Below are 24467 nucleotides of genomic sequence, written 5' to 3' on the forward strand. Positions count from 1 at the left end.
GGCAGGTCGAAACCAATACAAATAACACTAACAATATCCATTCAATACAGGACAATTACTGGCAATAAATAAATTTAAACGACACCACTATTGTTGCCCGCATGCGCGTGCGCAGTACAAATAGTACGCTAGATAAGGGGTGGGACAGACGGCAAATATTGTCGATGACTGTACAAACAGCAGATGTTCAGTACAGATATAATTTTTCGTCGATAAGTGTACACTGTTCAAATATTTTGATTTGATATTGTATAGTTATTTATTTATAATTTATATATATATATATATATAAACTTAGAATGACAAACAACCTTACGGCCCACTTAATGGAAAGTGGTAACCGTCGCCTATAGACACGAGCAGTACCATGGACATAACAGAGTATACTGTTTCGTCCATGATACCCCCCATGCGTTGCCATTCCTGAGGACTCAGGTGTTATTCCTCTGTACCCAGTAAATTCACGCCATATTCCACCCTTTAAAGCGAAACACAGATCAGATACATTGCTAGCAATGTGACTGGCAGCCCGCATTACTAACAATCCCTTTCCTTCATCGCTCTTTAACAGCTAATTTACTCTGCGAAACACATTTGCTTCTTTAAATAGTCGGTTAATTACATTCCACCGACCAAACTATACATAGAATAGGATAGACTAGTGGGCGCACTCGACTCTAAATGAGTCAGCAGATGTAGCTATTAGGTCAATTGCTAATCCACTCCTACCATACGAGTCCAAACGTTCGAGCCGCGCGTGGCTCCGTTCATTTCACTCCGCTTATTTTAAATGTTGCTTGCTATTGTAATCAATTATTTAATTCATTAATTAATTTTTGTCTACACTAATATTATAAAGAGGAAAGGTTTGTATTTTTGTGCGTATGTATGTGTGTAATGAATAAATGCAAAAACTACTTTGCCGATTTCAAAAATTCTTTCACCATTAGAAAGCTACGTTTACCCTGAGTGACATAGGCCATATTTATTGCTAGAAAAGATTAGGTATATTTACTAAAACTTTAGTAACGTAACTCAAGGTGTAAAAAAATGGTATGAAATATCTTTGGTTGCGTGCGCTGCGGAAACTATTGGTGATAGAACAAAGGTATGATCTGCAATATTGAAGAAAATATCAATAACTACAAAAAGCTCCGCGATACTATATGTCCAACTATTATCGTTATGTCACAATGACCACTTTTTAATATGTTGTAAAGATGTCCACCCGTGCGAAGCCGGGACGGGCCGCTAGTGAATTACATATTCTTTTATTCATACACGTAGAATGGTTATATTTAATTCATTGGTCTGCAAGCGATCTCTCTTCCAGCTACCATTTTTATTTATAGATGATAGATATATGTTAATGGGTGATAATGGAATGGTAGCACCACCCGCGCTATCGGTATAGGTGAGGATGAAGCAGGTTAGTATATATATATATATATATATAGTGTCCGTGTGGTACCAGCATAGAATAGGCCACCCCTTCCTTTCCCGTGGGTGTCGTAAGAAGCGATTAAAGGAGGGCGAGGGATGGGCAGCAGTGTCCCTCTTAAAACATCTCTAAAGCCTAACTGCAGTGGCAAAAATCACCTGCCAAGCATGGAAACTACTGGCAAAACCCTCCACGGGGCGGGCTTTTGTTCAATATGATGATATATATATACGTTCCTCTGTATCAAATTTTAATCAAATCCATTCAGTCGTTTAAGCGTAATTGTGTAACAAACATACTGTATGTGCTGCTATGTATATGTAGGTCCCCCGGTCGATATACAACAATGTAACGTTCAAGATATAAACTACAAGAGTACAGGGGTTCAAACCCCGCGGTGTTCCGGAAACAGCTGATTCGAAACCACCATAAATCTCGGTTTACGAGGGCGCCCCCTAGCCAAAATGTCCCGTTTTATTGCGTGTCCTTAAATAAAAATGTTGCCCAGAATATGGAATTTAGCGGAACAGCTAATATTTTCGGCGCCAAGTATGCGGTGGGTGTAGTCTGAGGAAGTGAAGCGGGCTTCGATTAACATTGTAGACATATTAGATAGATAGATAGATTAGACAATTATTTCTTTTACTTATCACATTGAAAAGATACATATACGAATTACCTACGGCAGCACACTTGCAATGCCGTAGGTGTTGTGGGTGATCATGGGCGGCGGTAGTCACTTACCGTGGAAGGCTCGTGCTCCGGCACGAGATGGCCGTGGGAGCGGTGAGACGATGGACACCTAGCGGCGCTTTCTAGCGCCGTTGGGTGTCCCTTGGCTCTGAAGTGGATCGCCGGGCTGCGGATGGCGGGATACATCCAAAACCCAACACGAGACTGGAGATCCGGGAGTGGTGCGCTGCGTATTCCCGGCGCACCACTCGGAGTGGTCCCGTAGGGGAACGGCGCTGCTGGTGACGCGGAAGACTGCAACCGCGAGCTCTCGTCACCGGCACATGGCGCTGAGAAGAATACCGGGGTGTTTTTAGTGGGTAAAAATTCCACAGTACCCACCGTCATCCCGCCGGCGGATGGGTCTCTTTCTGAAAATTTTCACCCTAGTTAAAAAAAAAAGGTGGGTTTACCATTCTATACTTATTAAAAAAGAAAAGTGTGCTGATATCCAATAGAAGTGCAAATCAAAAATCGATTAAAACCTATTCATTTGTTACTAATTTCGTTTAAAAACTGTTCCAGTGATAAATCTAATTAAAACTTGGTCACATTTCCATCGAGTTCAATTGAAATGGTCCGTAAGCCCGTTAATCTCTAAATGTACGCGCCAAACTTAATTGTGAAGTGCTGAAATCTCCCCCCCCCCAGAAGCCTCGCTAATGGTTTTTGAAATAATTTCTGGCAATTTAAACGCCGACCTCTATGTTTCGGGTCGCTGTGGCATAGCATCGGGTATGGTCGTGATTACTTCGGTTATGTTTATATTCACGCCAAGTTCTTTACGGGGTAGGCAGAGAGGATTATGCCGGATACCTACATATCTTCATCTTGTATCACAACTCGTCTTATGATTTTTTTTTATACTACTTAGAATGGCAAACAAGCCGACGATTCACCTGATGGAAAGTGGTAATCGTCGCCTATAGACATGAGCAGTACCATGGACATAACAGAGTATACTGTTTCGTCCATGATACCCCCATGTGTTGCCATTCCTGAAGATTCAGGTGTTCCTCTGTACCCAGTTAATTCACGCCATATTTTTATATTCACGCCAAGTTCTGTACGGGGTAGACAGAGAGGATAATGCCGGATACGTATGTGTTCATCCTCTATCACAACTCGTCTCATGGTGTACATGAGTATTCGTGTCTAAAGCTTAGTATTTCAGTTATTTGCTTATTTATAATTAAATTTCTAATAATGAAACCTACTTGTCTGAACTATTATATATATATATATATTGATCACGGAAAATTAAAGAGTTCCCGTGGGATAGTTAAAAAACTACAGTAACTTATACAGCTTTGTACACGACCTACTTAAGTAAAGTCATTATGACCTAAGGCAAAGAGTGAGAACGACACGGCATTTGTTAATTTGGGTCCAGTATTCTCGGACATAGTTCACTACAGTAAGGAGGTTAAAAATGTTAGTCGAAGCTATAACAAATGTTACGCAGACAAAGTAGCGGGCAGCAGCTAGTTTGTAATATTTATTATGGACTTGATACTTAAAAAATAAAAAAAATACCTATTAAATTGAAAATCTTCTTTTGAAAGCTTAAAACTGAATTTATAGTCGGCAGTGTATTAAAATTTTCCACTGTTGTTTATGAAGTTTTCGCTCGTAAGCTGCCTTTAATAATAAAAGAGATTCTAATAATTAAAGCCTTGTTGTACAACGCCCCCGGCCTTGAACTGTCTGCGGGGATAGGACGAGCATTAGGCAAATTAGAAAAACTTTGAGTGATCATGACCTTTGTTGAGTTTGCCAAATAAGTAAGATTGACATGTTTCTCTAACAGTTAGAAGAATTTAAATAGGTAGACACATTTAGATATGGATACTCTTTATTGTTTCGTACAAAAGATTACAATAGTAAACTTATTATAGATGTAAACAACTAGCGATCTGCTCCCGATTCGCACGGGTGCAATGCCACATCGCTATGTCCTTGCATTTTAATTTAAAATTTTATATTAGACTAGTGACCCGCCCCGGCTTCGCACGGGGGCAACGCTGATACCAAATATACCTACCTACTACAAAATGTCCTTATAAACAACGTTAACAGCTTTTTTGTCATTAGACTATACAAACATGATAAAGTGCTAAAGGGCGAAGAAGCGCGGTCTTCTACGTGCCACCGCACCGCTATGTCCCCTGCATTTTAAAACTGTAATATCTTCGGAAATATTCATTTAAATTACATGCTGTAAAGGGCCATATTGGTCTATATTAAATGGACAATGTATTTAAGGTACATAATTGGATAAAAAATAATGCTGTATTGTTTAAAATCACTTCGTAAATAAGCCATTTTCCCGTAAAATGTAAAGAAAAAATGGTTATTGTGGGTTATCCTTAAGAGATACTACAATATTATGCTTGTATTATACATATAAACCTTCCTCTTGAATCACTCTATCTATTAGAAAAACCCGCTTCAAAATCCGTTGCGTAGTTTTAAAGATTTAAGCATACATAGTGACGGACAGACAGCGACAGCGACTTTGTTTTATACTATGCAGTGATTACAAGAAATAATCACAATGAGAAAACAATGGGCGACCTTACTGCTAAAAACTATCTCTTTCAAGCAACCTAATATACTGTTTAGTCATCATCATTCACTGCTGAACATCTCCCCCTTGGGGTGTTTTACCAGTAGTTACCACACTTGGCAGACGGACTGGCAACCGCAGTCAGGCTTTAGAGATGTTTTAAGAGGGACGCTGCTGCTCCCTCTGGTGTTTTAAATTAAGTCTTAAATTTGTTGTAATATATAATAACTTCTCGTAGACGGCTGCTAAGTCGACTATTACATCGCGCTCAGAGCTAAGCTCCTCGGGTCTCGAGGGGCACTTGAGCGTCGGAGCAAATAGTATCGTTCATTCATAAATACTCACTAGTGTTTGCTTCACAGATTTACTGCATGCTGGTTCGATAGCATTACTTATTTATCTACTTGTAGATTTTTACCCGACTGCTCTAAAATGGAGGGTAATGTGTTCATGAGTATACATGTTTATGTATTCACTTTCAAACTTTCGCGCTGCATGTTTTATGGTGTAAGATATGGGAATTGATGTCATAATTTAGATATATACTCGTGAATAAAACAAAGAAATCGTTTGATTTTGTTAATGAAAATTTTTAATTATGAAATCGCTTAAGTGGATGCATTTTATTCGTTTTGAAATGTTAATATCAGTATTTATTTTGTCTCCTTCTCGCGTAGAACAAAATCATTTTTTTAACCGACTTTAAAAAGAAGGAGGTTCTTAAATGTAGTTGTATTTCTTTATGTTTGTCACCTCACAACTCCGTCAGTTGTGAACCGATTTGGAAAATTCTTTATTTATCTGAAAGGATATACTTACAGATTGGTTCTATGGATGTTTTATTAAAATCGCTACAGTAGTTTAGTTTTTGAATGGAAATTTTTTTTCCACGATTAAAGTCTTTTTTTTTTTCGTGGAACACGTCCTTAATTATTTTTATACATAGAATGGCAAACAAGCTGACGGTTCATTTGATGGAAAGTGGTAACCGTCGCCTATAGACATGAGCAGTGCCCATGTACGCCACAAAATACACTGTGATAGTCATGGTACTTCCTTTAATGGCGTATCCCTTACTTGTGCCCCTTCAGTGTATACCGATAGCGCAGGCGGAGTTACCAGATCATTATCACACCCTTTAAAAAAAACCATGGTGTACGGTATATCCGTACTCTGTAATTTCAAGCAAATGGTGTGCTTGACCACAGTAGAGCCATAAACTAAAGTTTCATCCCAATCATCTGGACGAGTGGCGGTCTTCCACCGTACGTTTTTCAAGGCACTTTCTTCCACGCACAACCACTCTTTGGTATCAACTTCCAGCAGCAGTATTTCCGAACCGATACGACAACATAACCTTCAAGAAAAGAGTATATTCCTTTTTAAAAGGCCGGCAGCACACCTGCAATGCCGCTGGTGTTGTGGGTGATCATGGGCGGCGGTAGTCACTTACCATCAGGTGAGCCGCATGCTCGTTTGCCCCCTGTGTTGTAAAAAAAAGTAAAAAAAATAGAAAAAAACATTTAAAAAACAAAGGTTGACTAATAGAGAATGCCTATAGCATTAAGTTCGCCTCTTGTGCCACATTTCATTGGTTAGTAAAGTTTAAATAAATAAATATACTTACCATCAGGTGAGCCGCATACTCGTTTGCTCCCTGTGTTGTAAAAAAAAAACACAGCTGCTTCATGGTTAAAACACCGGTGGGACAGAGGTATCCACGCGGATGACTTTAATACAAAATCGGTTTCTGGTACTACCACCTACGGGAACTCGACTCGAACCGTGTCACTTGAATTATGTACACAGATAGCGGGTCGGTGCAGCAAACTTGTAATGAAACTGCATTGTTTACTACACCTGCACTCGTCGAAGCAATCTGCATTTGAAATGTGCATTGTAAAAACATAATAAATATGCCCACCAGCTGAGGTATTGGTTTTTCGTGTTTTAAAGATATATACAGCAGAATAATAAGTGCTGATTTGCATAATAGGTAAATAGTAATTTTTTTATACAACTTAGAATAGCAAACAAACTGACGGCCCACCTGATGGAAAGTGGTAACCGTCGCCTATAGACATGAGCAGTACCATGGACATAACAGAGTATACTGTTTCACCCATGATACCCCCCATGCGGTGCCATTCCTGATGACTCAGGTGTTATTCCTCTGTACCCAGTAAATTCACGCCATATCCCACCCTTCAAACCGAAACACAGCCATGCAAACACAACTGCTTCACGGTTGAAACACGAATGGGACAGAGGTACCCAAGCAATCGACTTTTGTACAAAGTCTCCCTCTGGTAACTATTACTTAACATAACAACATCTAAAATATGTGATGTTTTTCTTTCAGGCGGCGATGACCAGCTGGATCCAGGCGTGCGGTTCCTGTCCGAGCCCCTGGACGCGGTCGTGGCGGAGGGGGACAGCACGACCCTGGCCTGTTCGGCTGCAGCACACCACCCCACGAGGCTCACGTGGCGGCACAGTATCACAGCACCACCCACCAGGGATCATACGCTCTCCCTCACTGATAAATATAGGTAAGAATCTAAGTGCTTGATCATCATCAGGTCATGACCTTCCGTTGTGGGTTCGATGTCCGAAAAATATAAATGTTTGCATTAGAGAGTATGTCTGTTTGTCTAGGTGTTTCCTCTTTATAACATGCTAGCTTTATCCCGCGGCTTCATCCTTACCTATTATCTCCCATTACCCACTAGTACCCCGCTAGCGTATACTGATAGCGTACTAGGGTTGTCATTCCATTTTCATTCCTTTTTATTTTAAGGGCTTTTACCTTCTTCAGGTATACCAGTCCTATCGTACCCTGAACTGACTTCTCAAATAAAGTTTTATCTACTTTCCCTAGACGCGGAAAGAGAGGAATTAATGGGCATCAATAAATTACAGAGATTTTCCAAAATTTCTGATTTGGGTTCAGCTAATATATGTAGATTTTTTTTTGATGGATGAAAATGGTATGGTAACCCCGTCTGCGCTAACGGGATACGCTGCCGGAGCACCAGTGAAGGGTGATAGGTGAGAATGAAAACAGGCCAGTTAGCCCATCATGATGAATTCATCAGGAATTAACCATGATAGTTTCCAGGGAGAACCGCAAGGAGGTGGACCTGGTTGGGTATATTGCTAGCAATGGGATTCTCAGTCTCCATTACTAACAATCCCTTTCCCTTCAATATATGTAGATTGAATAACACCAATAGTTAATTGATTCAGACTAAAGTGGCGCATGAGTTCTTCTTTTTCCTTCGTGTTTATACGACACTAACACTATATGTTGCACATCATCGATGGCATCACAAACTGGACAATTGGGTGACCAAAACTTTCAGATCAGATGTCCAATTTTTTGATGGATAATGGCCATAAAAATCCCTTTGGCGATGTAGATTGTCTCGATACCATGGCACGCCCCTTCAAAATCCAAAGAACTAATGTGTGAGTAAAAATATTTCCAAGGTTTCAACCATGGAATATAATACTCCTCTGGCTGGACCGCTACTGATGTTATCTCACAGACTAACCAGAGGGAGAATTTGTACAAAAGTCGTTTGCTTGGCCACCTCTGTCCCATTCGTGTTTCTACTGTGAAGCAGTTGTGTTTGCATGGCTGTGTTTCGGTTTGAAAGGTGGGATATGGCGTGAATTTACAGGGTACAGAAAAATAACACCTGAGTCGTCAAGAATGTAATGCATGGGGGGTATCATAGACGAAATAGTATGTTATGGCTATGGTACTGCTCATGTCTATAGGCGACGGTTACCACTTTCCATCAGGTGGGCCGTCAGCTTGTTTGCCATTCTAAGTTGCAAAAAAGACACAAATGGAGCAGGTCTGTATATAGATAGACACATGTAAGTGTAAGGGGCATGCCATGTTATAGTAGACAATCTATACACGTTTTTGCCATGCAAATTTAGATTTTATGTCTTTGGCATAGGGAAACTTATTTTTATACGAATACCACATCTAATTTCCAGAAAGCAGCTGACGAACGGGTCGCTACAAATAGAGAAGATGTCTGCGACACTGGCAGGCCAGTACCAGTGTGTGGTGACCGTTGACGGAGTGGGCACCATCGTGTCTAGAGTGGCCACAATATTTTTAGCTGGTAAGCTTTTATGTTTTGTTTATACCTGCATATGTACATTAATATACAACTAAAGAGACAAACACGAAGTCCATCTAATGTTAAGTGCCTATGTAGCTCACGAAGCTAGCAAGACCAGAGGCATCCTTTGTGATGATGAAGATTTCGTGTTACCATTGTAATATTAGTGCCATATCAGCAGCAGTCCACTTAAAACATCACCAAAAGCCTAACTACGGTTGCCAATCCGTCCGCAAAGCGTGGCAACTACTAGTAAAAGGGGAGGACTGAATTGTTAGTAAAATGGACTACCAGTTCTACATACATACATACATACATATCTGTCACGTCTGTTTCCCATTAGGGTAGGCAGAAACAATGGAACGCCAAATGCTTCGATTCAAACAGACCTCTCTCGCTTCTTCCATATTCATCAATCTTGTCACACCAGTCCTATTGCTAGCAATATACCCTGTCAGGTCGATCTCCACGTGGTTCCCCCTGGAAACCATCGTGCTGAATTCCAGGTTTTTTTTTATACAACTTAGAATGGCAAACAAGCTGACGACCCACCTGATGGAAAGGGGTAACTGTCGCCTATAGACATGAGCAGTACCGTGGACGTAACAGAGTATACTGTTTCGCCCATGATACCCCCCCCCCCCCATGCGTTGCCATTCCTGAGGACTCAGGTGTTATTCCTCTGACCTGCCTTTTCATTATATTATAGTGATAAGTAATGCTCCCTTAGTCGACGCTTAAAGATTTCGAATGGCAGACTATTCCATAATCGAATGGATATAATTATGAAGGAATTCCCAAAAGCCTGAGTGGTCTAGTTTTTAGAAGTAATCGTGTCGGTGGACGAAGTGGTTTGTCTTTTAAATATAAGTATTCATATTTACATGAACCGTGTGTGTTCCACTTCAGAGCTGCCAGTCCTGACGCCCGGTCCCCGTTCGGTGCTCGGCGCGCTGGGTGGCACTGCGCTCCTCACGTGTACAATGCGACCAGCGCAGCAGGCACGGGTTGCGTTGCGCGTGCTGCTTCCAGCGACTGCTACACCAGACAGGCGCGTGTATGGTGCTGCACGACTGCATACTGCCCCGCCTACGCTCAAACTTAATGTAAGTATCCTTGGACTGGTATACCCAGTAAATACTGGCCTTGGACGGACGAGGGGTCTCAGAATCTCAGTCTCATTAACATTTTTTCAATGTCAGGGGGCATTGTCAAGATACGGAAGCATCGTACACCCGTCTGTACTAATGGTGTAAAATGCCGGGATAGTAGTGAAGGGTACCTTAGGGGTTTTTAGGAAATGAAAATGCAATGCTTATCTTGCTTCTGTTATTAGTATGGTGAAGTACTAGTGTGGATGAAAGTAGGTAATTTAGCTCATCGAGACGAATTCTTCAGGATTTAAACAGGATAGTTTTTAAAGAGAACTGCGTAGACGTCGGCTCTAACAGGATATCTTGCTATTAATGGGCTTGATCTCATTAAAAATACCTTCTCCCTAAAGTTCAGAGGTTTAGGACAGATTTTTTTAAGTAAGTAGTGGTGTAGGTCCTTGCATAGAATGGGCCACCCCTTCCTTTCCCATGGGTGTCGTAAGAGACAACTAAGGGAGAGCGAGGGATGGGCAGTAGCGTCCCTCATAAAACTTTACCAAAAGTTAAACTGCGGTTGCCAACCCGCTTGCCCAGCGTGGCAACTACTGGTAAAACCTCTCTTATAGGGGAGGATATGTCCAGCAGTGGGCAGTTGACTGCTAATACGACAAGAACTTGAAGTATTGTCCGAGCGAGTTATTCGCTAATCTCCTCAAGTTATAGAGATTATATATGGTCTGAAGGGATGTATTACTTCCAGGTGACATGGCTGAAGAACGGCTCCCCCCTTCGGCTAGAGGAGGGGCGCGTGTCGATCACGGCGAGCGGTGCTCTCGAGGTGGAAACGCTACGGCTCGATGACCAGGCCTCGTACGCCTGCAGGGTGGCGCTGGCACATAGGCTCGACAAATATGTGTAAGTTATTACTTAGTGATAATTCGAGGTTTTATCTCATGAATTAAGTTAAAATGTATTGTAGTTATAAAATTTTACATCTGCCAGGTCATGTTGTCTGTGTTTATTGACATTTACAGTCTGTTACATACACTCGCACGCACGCAGGCTTGACTAGACCCAAGATCTACTGTATACTGACGAAACCCTGCGCGATCTACCAATTGCATATTTCTTGAAATCACAAATGAAACGAAATAGTTCAGTACACAATTATGTAGTATTGTAGTATTTGTTATTTTATTAAGAGGGAAAACATGAAACTGGAACTGCTTCTCAGTAACTACTTATTTATATTAGCGCGAGCATTGCGTCCGAGCATCTTCCGCTAGATTAGCAATATATTATATTGTTTGCCTCGCCACCATCCACTGGACTAATAGTCGCCATCGACTGGTTTTTTTTAATGGGTGATAAAGAAATAGTAACCCCACCCGCGCTATCGGTATACACCGGTGAGGCACCAGTGAAGGACGATAGGTGAGGATGAAGCAGATCAGTTAGCCCGTCTAGACGAATTCAACAAGAATTGTTCACGATGGTTTCTAGGGTGAATCACGTGGAGGTCGATCTGATAGGGCATATTGCTAGCAATGGGGCTGTCAAACTCCATTGCTAACAATCCCTTCCCCCCACCCCTCCGATCGCCTGGTTTTTTTTTTGATGGGCGAAAATGGTATGGTAACCCCACCCGCGCGAAAATGGTATGGTAACCATGATAGTTTCCAGGGGGAACCGCGAGGAGGTTAACCTGTTTGGGTATATTGCTAGCAATGGGATTCTCAGTCTCCATTACTAACAATCCCCCCCCCCCACCGATCGACTGGTTGGTCACCCCTGGTCTATAGATTTACTAGGATCGTTTGCCATGAATAGAATGTAATAGATTCCACGGTATGGTTGCAGCACGGGCCAGCCCACCGAGCTGGTGGTGAGTGCGGAAGCCGGCAGCGCGGAGTCACCGCCGCGGTTCATAGCCACGCCGCAGCCGCTCACCGTCATGGAAGGTTACCAGTGTTGCTTGTACAAATAGGTTTTATATAAAAAAAAAACCGGTCAAGTACGAGTCGGACTCGCCCAACGAGGGTTCCGTACAAAATTATCAAGTTTAATTTTTTTTGTGAAATTACAAAATTACGCTTTTCGGATTTTTCCCTTTACTTGTGCTATATAACATTGTTTCTTGCCTAATTTCATGATTCAAACTCGACGGGAAGTACCCTATAGGTTTTGATTCCCTTTGCAAATGTCAAAATATGCGATATAAATGCTACATAAACGGTCGTATCGTTTGATTGCGTCGATTTAGAAGCTTGATTATTTCACTGCTTTAAGAGATTGCAAACCTAAGTATATGATATTAATTTCAAGTTTCTTAAGAAAAAGGGTCTTGACAGATAGACGGACGGACGAATGGACAACCAAGTGATCCTATAAGGGATCCGTTTTTTCCTATGGTGGTACGGAACCTTGAATTAAATTCAAAATCAATTGAAGTCGGTGTGTTCAACACCGACTTCAATTGTGACAAAACCAGTTATTTTAATTTAAAAACTAAACTACCGAACGGATTTTGATAAAATTTCTATTGGGACCGACCTGTAAGTATATGCTTTCTAATAAAGAAAGAATTTTCCAAATCGGTTCACAACTGACGGAGTTGTGAGGTGACAAACATATAATAAAAATACATTAGAATTGAGAACTTAATTCTTTTTGAAGACTGTTGAAAACCCAAACTATCTGAGGGACTGGTACAAAGGTATATCCTTTCAGATAAAAAAATAATTTTCCATATTTGGTTTATATATGAGGGTTGTTCTGAGGTAACCGTGTGGTCCCGGCATAGAATTGGCCACCTCTTTTCTGGTGGGTGTCGTAAGAGGCGATTAAGGGAACTTAAGGAACCACGTGGAGGTCGACCTAACAGGGCATATGGCTAGCAATGGGGCTCTCAAACTCCATTGCCAACAATCCCTTTCCCCCAACAGGGTATATTACTAGCAATGGGGATATTGGACCTCATTACTAGCAGTCCCTCTCCCCCCTTTTGCCAGTAGTTGTCATGCTTGGCAGGCGGATTGATAATCGCAGTTAGTCTTTGGCGATATTTTAAGAGGAGAAAAGAGCTGCTTTCCACTTTGCCACTTCTCATCTGCCGGGCCGTCAGCTTGTCTCCCAATCTGAGGTATATAAAAACTTCTCTTACACTAGTGCAGCCTTTCCCAAAGTGGGCGATAACGCCCCCTTGTGTCCGCTGCAGGCCTCAAGGGGGGCGGTAAGAAACCAAGAAAAAAATGGGGGCGTTGTGTAAAAGCTTGCGGAGTGATTTGTTGACCTTGAAGTAATAGTGGCAAAAAATTATTTTCAAATTGGACAGTAAACAAAATAAGTTTGGCAACCCCTGCACTAGTGTCTGAGCTAAAAGTTAAATGGTATATAACAGGTGCATCAGCAACGTTCGACTGCGCGGCGGCCGGCAATCCGAAGCCGGAGATCACATGGCTGAACAACGGCATCGCCATAGATCTCAAGTGAGCGACTCATTTACATTGTGTGTATGAATTGGATGAGTGTACGGATGAATTATTCATTTCCCGTCTCAATCTATTGAAATGCTTCTAAGACTGTTTTATTCTTTTTGGTAGGACTGTTTGACCTTTTTCTTTTCGTCTTTTTCTTTTTTTCTTCGTCCTTTCCATCCCTTTCTTCCCATATTCTACCATTTTCCCCCATTTTTTCCCTTTTCCATCTTTCCTCTTTTATTTCCTTTCCCCCCTTTCCTTCCTTTTCCCTCTTTTCTCTCCCTTTTCCTTTCCATCCCTTTCCCCCCTATCCTTCGTTTCCTTTTCACCCCTTTCCTTCTCTTTTCCCCCTTCTATTTCCTGTTTCCCCTTCCCTTCCTTTTATTGTTCTTTTCTTTTTCCCACATGGTACATAATAATAGTAGTGTACTTGGTGTTGGTGCGGCAGCGACCTGGACTCGCGGTTCTACCTGGTGGGGTCGGGCTCGCTGCGCGTGCAGTCTGCGCGGGCGCTGGACGCGGGCGCCTACACGTGCCGCGCGCACTCGCGCCTCGACTCCGCCGACTGCACCACGCAGCTGCACGTGCTGGTCAGATGCACATTCACGTACTTTATTTGCGTTAAACATTCGTGTTTCTACCGTGAAGCAGTTGTGTCTGCATGGCTGTGTTTCGGTTTGAAGGGTGGGATATGGCGTGAATTTACTGGGTACATAGGAATAACACCTGAGTCCTCAGGAATGGCAACGTATGGGGGGTATCATGGGCGAAACAGTATACTCTGTTATGTCCATGGTACTGATCGTGTCTATAGGCGACGGTTACCACTTTCCATCAGGTGGGCCGTCAGCTTGTTTGCCATTCTAAGTTGTATAAAAAAAAAACATGCTTACATTACATGTTCACTTGTGTATACTCAGAGCTACATGTTTCACCAAAATACTGGTATACAAAGATTTATTAAAATTCTATAACCACGGTTGATCATGCATTTTTTTATTATAATGAATATAAATTATAATAAATATAAAAAAAATTATAATAATATAAACAATAATTAAATATTTATATAATAATTATATATATAAATATTAATATAAATAAAAAAGAAAAAAAATGTGCAAGACCGTTTAAAACAATTGTCTATAATGTATCCGCCATCTTGCATCTGCGGCCATTTTAAAATGGTGCCACTTTATCGTTACCCACTCTTTAAACTCTTTCATTTCATATTTATATTAACAAGGTTAACAAAATAAGACACCTTCCGCCATTTTGTCACGTCGGCCATTTTGAAAATATTCCAATATTGAGTATTGAATATTGTGTGCTCATAAAAATATAGGTGTATGCAATTTTTTAGGTTCTAATTCACTTTGAAAGATTTAATATAAGCAAAGTATTATTGTTAGGGACTTGTAATTAAATGTAAATATACATCATTCATTTCATTTCAGCCGATAACTGTCCACTGCTGAACATAAGCCTTCCCCATAAGGGGAGTTTTGCCAGTAGTTGACACGCTTGGCAGACGGGTTGGCATAGGCTTTTAGAGATGTTTTAAGAGGGACACTGCTGCCCATCCTTTTACAATTAAGTTTCTATAGTCGCCACTCAAGACACCCACTGGACAGGAAGAGGTGGCCTATGCCCAGCCGTGGACAATTAACGGCTGATACAATAATAATACAAAAATATCTTAGTATAATTTTTCTGTGACAAAAACTATCACTCAGCGGTCTGACAGTATTACATGATCCTGGCTTTCTTCTAAAAAATAAATAATTGACATGTACAGACGCCACCGCGAGTGCAGCTCCACTCGGGGCCCGTGGTGAAGGCGCACACGCGGGGCGACGTGACGCTGCGGTGCGAGGCGCGCGGCCGACCCCCACCCAGCCTCGCCTGGCTCAAGGACGGCGAGCCGCTCACGCCCAACAACCACGACATAGCTATCGTTGACGGGTAAACACTTTAAAATTTGCAATCGACAAGTTGACGCTACATTTGGTGGAAAGTGGGAAGCGTCGCCTTTGCCCAGGAACTGAAGTATGAGCATGTGATGGTGTTACCATTGAAGATTAGGGTGTTTTTTTTAATGGATGGTAATGGAACGGTAGCCTTGCCTGCGCTAACGGTATATGCTGGCAGGGCACCAGTGAGGGTTGATAGGTTAGGATGTAAAAGCAGGTCAATTAGCCCATCGTACATGATGAATACACCTGGGATTCAACACGATGGTCTCTAATGGGACCACGTGGAGGTCAATTTGACAGAATATATTGCTAGAAATGGCACTGGTAGATCGCGTTACTAACGATGTCCGTCCGGCAGGTCGCTCCGCATCCAGGGCGTGTTGGCGGTGGACGCGGGCATGTTTCAGTGTGCGGCGCGTTCACCCGCCGGCGCCGCCGCCGCAGCCTTGCGGCTGGCCGTACTGCCGCCGCGGGACGGTAAGTCCAGAGCGAGTAATGTTATAGCTATAATCTGTTATAGGATATATTGCATATCCACCTTTTTTTTTTTAATTTTTTAGAAGATATTGAAACCTTTAATTAAATCCAAGATTCTTGTATAGAAGAACATATGCACACTTTACATTTTTTATTTTTTTTTTTTTATCTAATTAGTTTTATTTATAACAATTAATAATGCCATTATATTTTTTATGCGTTGCGTTTGATATTTTATGTTGTTTTCGTTAATTTTGATTTTTATTTCCATTTTTTTTTTGGATTTATTTAAGTTTTTTATTTTCTCCGCGCAGATACCAGACTCTCAAAGTCCACCAAAAAATTAAACACCACTCACATATTAAAAACATTAATCACCGTCGATTTCGACACCACCGATCCTACCCTCGACTCCAACTTCCTCGGGGAGACATCCTCAGCCTACACCCCGGTTCCTGACATGTATTTTGACGAGGATGTATTTCATGCTGCTGAAGACCTGGATTTGGATGCTTTGAGGAGCAACGCGAGCATTGTGTCAGCGCCAAAAAGTCTGAAAGCTGTGCTGGTAAAGCACAGATTTGTGACCCTCAGCTGGGAGGAACCTGAGCATATAGCGGAAGAACTGATGGGGTACGCTGTAATGTACAGGGTGAAAGGGAGCGAAAGGTAAGCCCAAGTTGTATATTTTTATTACGATGAATTCCGATAATTTTTTTAAGGGTTACTTGGTCTGAAGACAGCAAACAAATTCCAAACACAGAGACCAGTACACAGGTATCACATTGATAAAAAAAATAACAACCTCTGGTAGTAATAGTGGTGGTCAGTCTTCGAGTGTTGGCAGTCACACACGTAAGTAATGGTAGCGGAATTAAAGGTCTCTAATCAAATAACCAAAATAAGGTTAATTGGTCCATTGCTGCCTAACATGAATTGTTTGTGGTTTCTAAGGTCGCGTGGAAACGTCCAGATCGGTGACAAACAATCTTTCTTCTGCGTGTACTCTGTTTAGACAACGTATACGGTTGCCGATTTTTGGTTATGCTATGAATGACCACTAACGCGTGCAGTGGACGCGAATCGAATAATGTGCAATTTCACGTAACCGATTTTTCGTCGCCAAGTATCAGGGTTTTGCGACGTTACATATACACTCGACAGTTTAACCTCGGCAAGATAGAAATCGCTAAGAAGTACAACAAATAAAAAATGGTATTTATTTGCGATTGATTGGCGACCGAAGATCGGTTTAATGTGTCGCTAGTATTAGTCGATCGGTGTGTTTGTGTCAGGGAGCGCGTGTGGCGTGGCGGCGCGGCACGGCACGAGACCAACGTGCCCGTGCAGCCCGCCACCACCTACCAGTTTGTGCTGCGCGCGATCACAGCACGGGCGCTCTCTCCACCCTCCCAGGTATACACCAAGCACTTCTGATGAGAACCATCTCGTCTATTACATCATGGGCCTTATAAAATATGCTACGCTTTATATAACATTTCGCAGACGTAGCCACTTGGAGGAATTCGTGAGGCGTGTCTCAAGTCTGCAAAACTACAGTTCGGACTGAATCATGACAACAGAAGCATTCTTATTTTGTTACGCGACAGTCACTAGACTAAATATGAATATAAAATTGTTCTCTCGTCCTTTAATTCTTTATTTTTTATTTCTTATATCTCCAGATGATAGAAGTGACGACTCCCGAAGAGGAATTGACATACGGCCCGCCGACGGGGTTTCGCGTCGAGACGCTGGGACCGCACGCGATACGGGCCATATGGGAGCCGCCTGCACCGCTCGAGCACGTCACCGGGGTCGTCCCCCCGCCGACCAAGTACCAGGTGTACTGCACCGAGGTATCGTACCGAAACTCCGCAGCTACACGCGTAATCGCCACGAGGCCTTCTCGCCGGATATTTTAGTTTTTGTTTCGCCGGCAGGTGGAGACGGGCCGCGAGCAGGTGCAGGTGGTGGAGGCGCTGGCGGCGACGCTGGGCGGGCTGCGCGCGGCGGCCGAGTACAGCGTGCGCGTGGCGGCGGCCGGCGGGGGGCCGGCCGGCCCGCGCCGCGCGCGCACCGCCAGCGACGCGCCCGCCGCGCCGCCCTCCAACGTGTCCGCCGCGCCCGCCGGCGCCGCCGTCAGTACTGCCCCTCCTCATTTTGCTTAACTTCCACGAACTGGATCGCAAATGGCAGACAGTTGTGCAAACAGAATGAATGTGTATAATTTGTGGTACAGTCGATCCTGGTGCGCTGGGAGGCGCCCCCCGTGCGGACGCACCGCGGCCCCCTGACGGGGTACAAGCTGCGCTACCGGCCCGTGGCCCCCGGGGGGGTGGGGGGCACCCGGCGGAAAGCCGATTCGCTGACGACCCCGGCGGACGCGCGCCGCGCTGAGCTGCGGGATCTTGAAACTGGCACTACGTACCAGGTATTTAGATCTACGAGTAACAATAGAGACTTTACGGTTTTACAGGATAGGCAGAAAAAGCGTCTACTTCAATACATTTCAGTTCCAATGTTATAGAAAATATTAATTTTGCACGAACAAATACGTTTTCTACATTCATATTCATTAAAACTAAACCTTATGTGAAGTGATCCTTCGAGCCGGATAATTATAAGGGTTAGCATAAAGTGACTGCTCAACAACGAAAAGTGAATATATTTAAAAATTTTTGCCTCTAGTTTTTTTTTTTTCATGAGCATTAATATATCTCTGCATTCAGAATTAAATTTTCTGGAATTAAATTAAAATTTTAACTTAATTTAATCGTTTAATTACAAATTAAATTAAAAAATTACCATAAATTTTTCAAATAAATAAATAAATACTAAAAACTGCTTACAATTTTGTTTATTTTTTATATGTAGAAAATATTAATGTAATCCGGATAAGAAAAATAATGGTCCTTCGAGTCGGATAATTTCGACCGGATATCTTGTAACATCTCGTAATAATTTCAAATCCAAGCGCCATCAACGCTAACGCCTTAGGACTGTTCAATGCTATAAATTGCTTACATACTCATTCGTGAATGGAGATGTGGGACAGTATGACTATAATAATAACCCTAACAAGAAAAATATTGTTCTTTCGTGTCGGCTAGTTTTATCCCGAAGAAAGGAAAGGAATTAATAATACTGTGGACTATCAGTCCCATTGCTAGCAATATACTCTATCCATCGACCTCCACGTGGTCGTCCCTGGAAACCATCGTGCTAAATTCCAAGTGTATTCATCATGAAAGGCTAAGTGAATCTGCCTATACCCTCTTACCTTCATCGGTGTCCCGCCAGCGTATACAGTTAGCGTAGGCGGGGTTACTATTTCATTATCGTCCATTAAAAAAAGTTTTATTCCGAAGTTATTTTGATGTAACTCTTATTTCAGATCCGTGTATGCGCGATCAACGCGAACGGTTCGGGACCTTTCAGTGAGTGGGTGACTGCCACCACGCTTCAGCAACTCCTCGACGAGACCAGAGTGCCTGGCAAGCCACCACCTCTTACAAGTATTTTTAATATTATATCCCATATAGTTAATTTTTTTTAAATTATTTAAATATGTACCATTAGGTCATATTTATTTTTAGGATATGTACTTAGAATGGCAAACAAGTTGATAGCAGAACCATTTTCAAAGTTCAAATTTTTGACTATTTATTCTCACATTCTTATTCACAATGTAATGATACTATCGGCCCGAGTAAACAATTCTAATGTTTTGGTCCTTCGTGCCAGATAAATGATCCTTTGAGCCGTTGTATATATTAGCTGGTTCAAGCTTTTTTTTTATATTCTATCCTAAACTATATAAGCATAATAGATGGTCTTATTCCTAACCAATCTTTAACAATTTTGTTACTTTTGAAACTAAAGTTTGTAAAGTACAAAGTAGCGTCTTTTCGGCAGCTCCAATATTCACGAGTACGAAGTTACTGACAAAAGCTAGTAACTCCATAAAATTTGCGAAAATTATTGCATTAGACAATTTGGACCTTCATACCGGATAAATGATCCTTTGAACCGGATCAAATTATGTTTTATGACTTTAATAGTCACTATATATTATTGTGACGATTACTAAGTAGTGTATCTCTTCGGCAGCTCGTGCTGGTCGTGACTGGATCTCGGTGTGGTGGTCGGAGGAGGGCGGGGGGGACGGCAGCGGGGGCGTGGTGGTGCGTAGCTACTGGCTGGGCTGGGGGCTGGGTGTACCCGACGAACAGTCGCGGCAGCTCGCCGCGCACCAACACTCTCATGTCATACGGTCACTCGGTATGTCAAAATGCAGCATGAGTGTCCCTGTTCCGTTCATTATGCCATTCAAGTATACTTATGGAAACTTTAGTTTAAAGGGTTGGTTATGATAATGAAATCACTGATTAGGGAGATAAATTAGTCGTCAAAAATGGCAACACGTACACATTTGGACATGATACAGTATTTTTTTTTATGTTTATGATACCATGTTTATCACATATACTGTTTATAATATTTTATCACCGCTACAGTTGCAGTGTCCCGCCTTTCCATTTTCTCCATAAATGCCTTTTCATCAATGTCCTTTACTCGCTCCTCTAATTCTTTTCTCCATACCATAGGTGGCGGATACCATCAATAAATACATTCTCACAAGCATACCAACCTCAAATAATTGGGATAAAAGCAAGAAAATGACAATGGTGATGATAATTATTTATTATGTTTATATCTTGATGATCAGAACTACTCTTCATCGGTTTATTATCATCGTCATTCAAGCCATTATCCGTCCACAGCTGGATATAGACCTTCCCCATAGACTGCCAAAAGGAACTATCCTAAGTTACCTGCATCCGTTGACACAATGCAAAAAAAAAAATGTAAAAAATAAGGCGGGGGAGATGGTAGCGAATATTACGACTGGGCCTCTAGACAAGTGTCAAGCGAATTCGTCGATGGAAACGACATCGCTAGCGAGTCCGTAAGTTGGAATTAGTCATCCGGCGTTGCTATCTCATTCTATCTCACGGACTAGCTAGTGATGTCGATCCCATCGACGAATTCGTTTGCCATTTGTCTAGAAGCCTTAATCTGTAGGACCTTAGCTATTTGTAGTGGGGTCGAGGGTGGGGGAAAATTGTAAGTAATGGATTTTAACGCTTGTACCATTATCACTTGATTCATGCATTCATAGCTACATATAAAGAGGAAAGATTGGATTTAGTATCAGATGATTTCAATCGATTTTAAAAATTCTCTCATCAATGGAAAGCTACTTTACCATCATGTAATAAAGATGTAATAAATACTGCGGGGTTACTATTCCATTATCATACATAAAACGCAGACGACGTCACGAGTAAAAATTAGTGACGTACGTTATTGTTCCTCAGAACCAAACTCCGAATATGTGATATCGCTTCGCGCGGGCAACTCTCTGGGATTAGGACCTCCGGTGTACGCCACAGTGCGGACCCGGCCTGCCGCCGCCGAGGGAGACGAGCCCGACTTAGGGGATGGGGACGGGGACGACCCCGATGGGGACGACGAAGATGAGGAGGACGAGCCGCCCCCGTTGATACCCCCTGTTGGTCTTAAGGTATCAACTATTATTCCATCACACAAATTATTGCATTAGGCATTTTGGTCCTACATGCCGGATAAATAATCCTTCGAACCGGATCAACTTAAAGCTGGTCTATGGCCTACTGTTATTAAACTTAAGTTGTGTTATTATAGAGTAATTTAATATAACAATTTACGTATTTAACAAAAATCTATCCTTTACAGCTCAAACATTGTCTAACTTTTTAAATTTAAACGTTTAAATTTTGTTTCCAGTTATGAAAATACCACTGGTTTTTACCGTTATTTAATTAAGTTGTGTTCTAAAAAAAAAAACTTTAATTGTAGCAACTAAACTACTGAACTGTTTTATAAAATTTCCATGAGACCTATTTGTCAGCATATTCTTTTACATAAAAAATAATTTTGAACATAGGTTTACCAATTGACGGAGTTATCGCGGTAATAATAAAAAAAAAATACAACCGAATTGACAAACTCCTGAATAAAAATTCATTTATTCATTCAAAAATTTTGAACCGCAAATGTTATTTATATAGGCATGGATAATATGAATACCAATCGGATATCTATGTATTGGGTTTCTCCGGACATTAATTGGGGAAAAATCATCCATTTCGATATCGGTCTGATATATACTCGTATTTTCGAATATGTTATCCAATATTTTTTGGATTAAAGTTATGTATCACGTTGCAGGCCATAATGTTGAGCGGTACCACTGCTGTTCTGTATTGGACGGACCCCACGCTCGCTAAGGGACAGGTCTGTATATATATAATATGAATTTGTTTATATTTTCATTCCCAAGCCTTCTTTTTACTAATTATATTTGCATAAGAAGAAAGGAGGCAACCATATGATTTACAGTTTTTATTTTATCATTCCTTCTATGTAATTCCTTGTTCTTAGTCTCTTTATCTATTAATTCATACGTCACGCCTTAGTCATTGGCTCCTAACCTATTCTCCGGGGGGAAAGGGATTGTTAGCAATGGAGTTTGATAGCCCCATTGCTAGCAATATGCCTTATCAGGTCGACCTCCACGTGGTTCCGCCTGAAAACCATCGTGAACAATTGTTGTTGAATTCGTCACGATGGGCTAACTGACCTGCTTCATCCTCACCTATCATCCTTCCCTGGTGCCCCGCCGGTGTATACCGATAGCGCGGGCGGGGCTACCATTTCATTATCATCCATTAAAACCCATTCTCCATCCCTATTATTTTGTGTTCTCCCGTTCATTCGCTCACTCGCTGCCCCGTGGGCTGCGTGTGCGCAGACGGCGACGGACGGGCGGCGGTACGTGGTACGGTGGGCAGCGGCGGGCGGCCGGCCGCGCTACTTCAACGCCTCCGATCTCAACTGCATGCTGGACGACCTGCGGCCCTACACCACCTACGAGTTCGCCGTCAAACTCATCAAAGGTCAGTTGCCACACGCGTCTATACAAATATGTCATTGCGCCTGATGAAAATTATTTTTCTTTATACAAGAAAAGAGTATATTCCTTTTTAAAAGACCGGCAGCACACCTGCAATGCCGTTGGTGTTGTGGGTGATCATGGGCGGCGGTAGTCACTTACCATCAGGTGAGACACATGCACGTCTACTCTCTGTGTTATAAAAATAACCACTGACGTGGCAAACTAGCGTACGACCCACCTGATGGTAAGCGGTTACCGTAGCCTATGAACGTCTGTAAGACCAAGGACATTACGCGCGCGTTGCCGACCCTGAAGAAACCTCTTTACCCCTCTTTTGAAGAACCCCATGCTGTAGTCTCTTGGAAAAACCTCAACAGGTAGCTCATTCCATAGTCTGAGCATTTGTGGAAGAAACATCTCTGAAATTGCACTGTACGTGACCATCTAGGCTCTAGGGTATGGGGGTGAACTCCATGTCAATGGCGAGCTGTACGTTGGTTTATGTTTACTCTACTTAAATGGCAAACAAGCTAATAGTCTACCTGATGGGTAGTGGTAACCATCACTTGCCATATGCCATCCTTTAGAACGAAGCAAAGCCTTGCAAAGTATACACTTAATGGCGAAAAACAAGAGCATTATGAAGGTACAAATGTTTTTTATGCATAACCTGTCTCTGCTATCAACATCTCTTCTGTCTAATTTTGTCTATTATTATTCTGTGTTAGGTGGTCGCGAGTCTCCGTGGTCGATGCTGGCCAGCAACACGTCGCTAGAGGCGACCCCTGGCGGCCCGCCGCGTGAACTACGCATCATTCCCGCGGCGCCGGCTGCGCGGGCCGTCGACCTTGCCTGGCAGCCGCCTGCTAAGCCCAACGGCCGGATTACTGGTGAGTTTAGTGGTTATGGAAAACTAGCGATGTAGTAAGGGAGGACTTAAGGATTTGGTCCTTCGAGCCGGATAAACCATAACTTGAACCGGATGTAAGTAACGCTTAAATAGTAGATACTATATTGTGCGATGATCGCAGGGTACGTGGTGATGTACGCAATACAGCGCAGCGGCGCCGCAGCTGGTGGCGAGGAGTGGACGCCGGTGGCGGTGGGCGGCGATCGTGTACGGGCACGCGTAGATCGTCTGCGACCGCGCACCACCTACGCCTTCAAAGTGCAGGCCAGGAATGCGCGCGGACTCGGGCCTTTCTCTCAATCTGTCGCGTATACTACGCCTTTGGGTGAGTGGATTTATTAATAATGTTATCGATTTTCTTATTGATATGATGTAATGGGTCGTTTTTTTAATGGATGATAATGGAATGGTAATCCTGTCTGTGTTACGATATACGTAGGCGGAGTACCAGTGAGGATGAAACGGTACGTCAGGTAGCTCATCGTGATGAATATACTTGGAATTGATCAGGATGATTCATAGCAATGCGACTAGTACTGTGTACTTTTTTTTTAATGGGTGTTTTTTTTTATACCACTGAGGTGGCAAACAAGCATACGGCCCACCTGATGGTAAGCGGTTACCGTAGCCTATGAACGCCT

At 42.4% G+C, this 24467-nt stretch overlaps 1 protein-coding gene across 1 annotated transcript in view; it reads left to right on the forward strand.

The window, feature by feature from the left end:
- The window catches only part of LOC113514731 (neogenin-like), a 156326-nt gene that overhangs the window by 116529 nt on the left and 15330 nt on the right, over positions 1-24467 (forward strand). The window contains 21 exon segments of the mRNA XM_052898229.1: positions 7105-7294; positions 8757-8887; positions 9797-9993; positions 10742-10896; positions 11842-11942; positions 13382-13469; positions 13909-14050; positions 15259-15425; positions 15795-15913; positions 16228-16582; positions 17209-17329; positions 17599-17772; positions 17857-18054; positions 18156-18347; positions 19311-19431; positions 20027-20197; positions 21298-21503; positions 22190-22255; positions 22773-22917; positions 23645-23806; positions 23948-24151. Coding sequence (XP_052754189.1) covers positions 7105-7294; positions 8757-8887; positions 9797-9993; positions 10742-10896; positions 11842-11942; positions 13382-13469; positions 13909-14050; positions 15259-15425; positions 15795-15913; positions 16228-16582; positions 17209-17329; positions 17599-17772; positions 17857-18054; positions 18156-18347; positions 19311-19431; positions 20027-20197; positions 21298-21503; positions 22190-22255; positions 22773-22917; positions 23645-23806; positions 23948-24151 — 3405 coding nt within the window.

This window comes from Galleria mellonella, unplaced genomic scaffold (assembly GCF_026898425.1).
Source record: "Galleria mellonella isolate WM207_F2 unplaced genomic scaffold, CSIRO_AGI_GalMel_v1 utg424, whole genome shotgun sequence".
Lineage (NCBI taxonomy): Eukaryota > Metazoa > Arthropoda > Insecta > Lepidoptera > Pyralidae > Galleria > Galleria mellonella.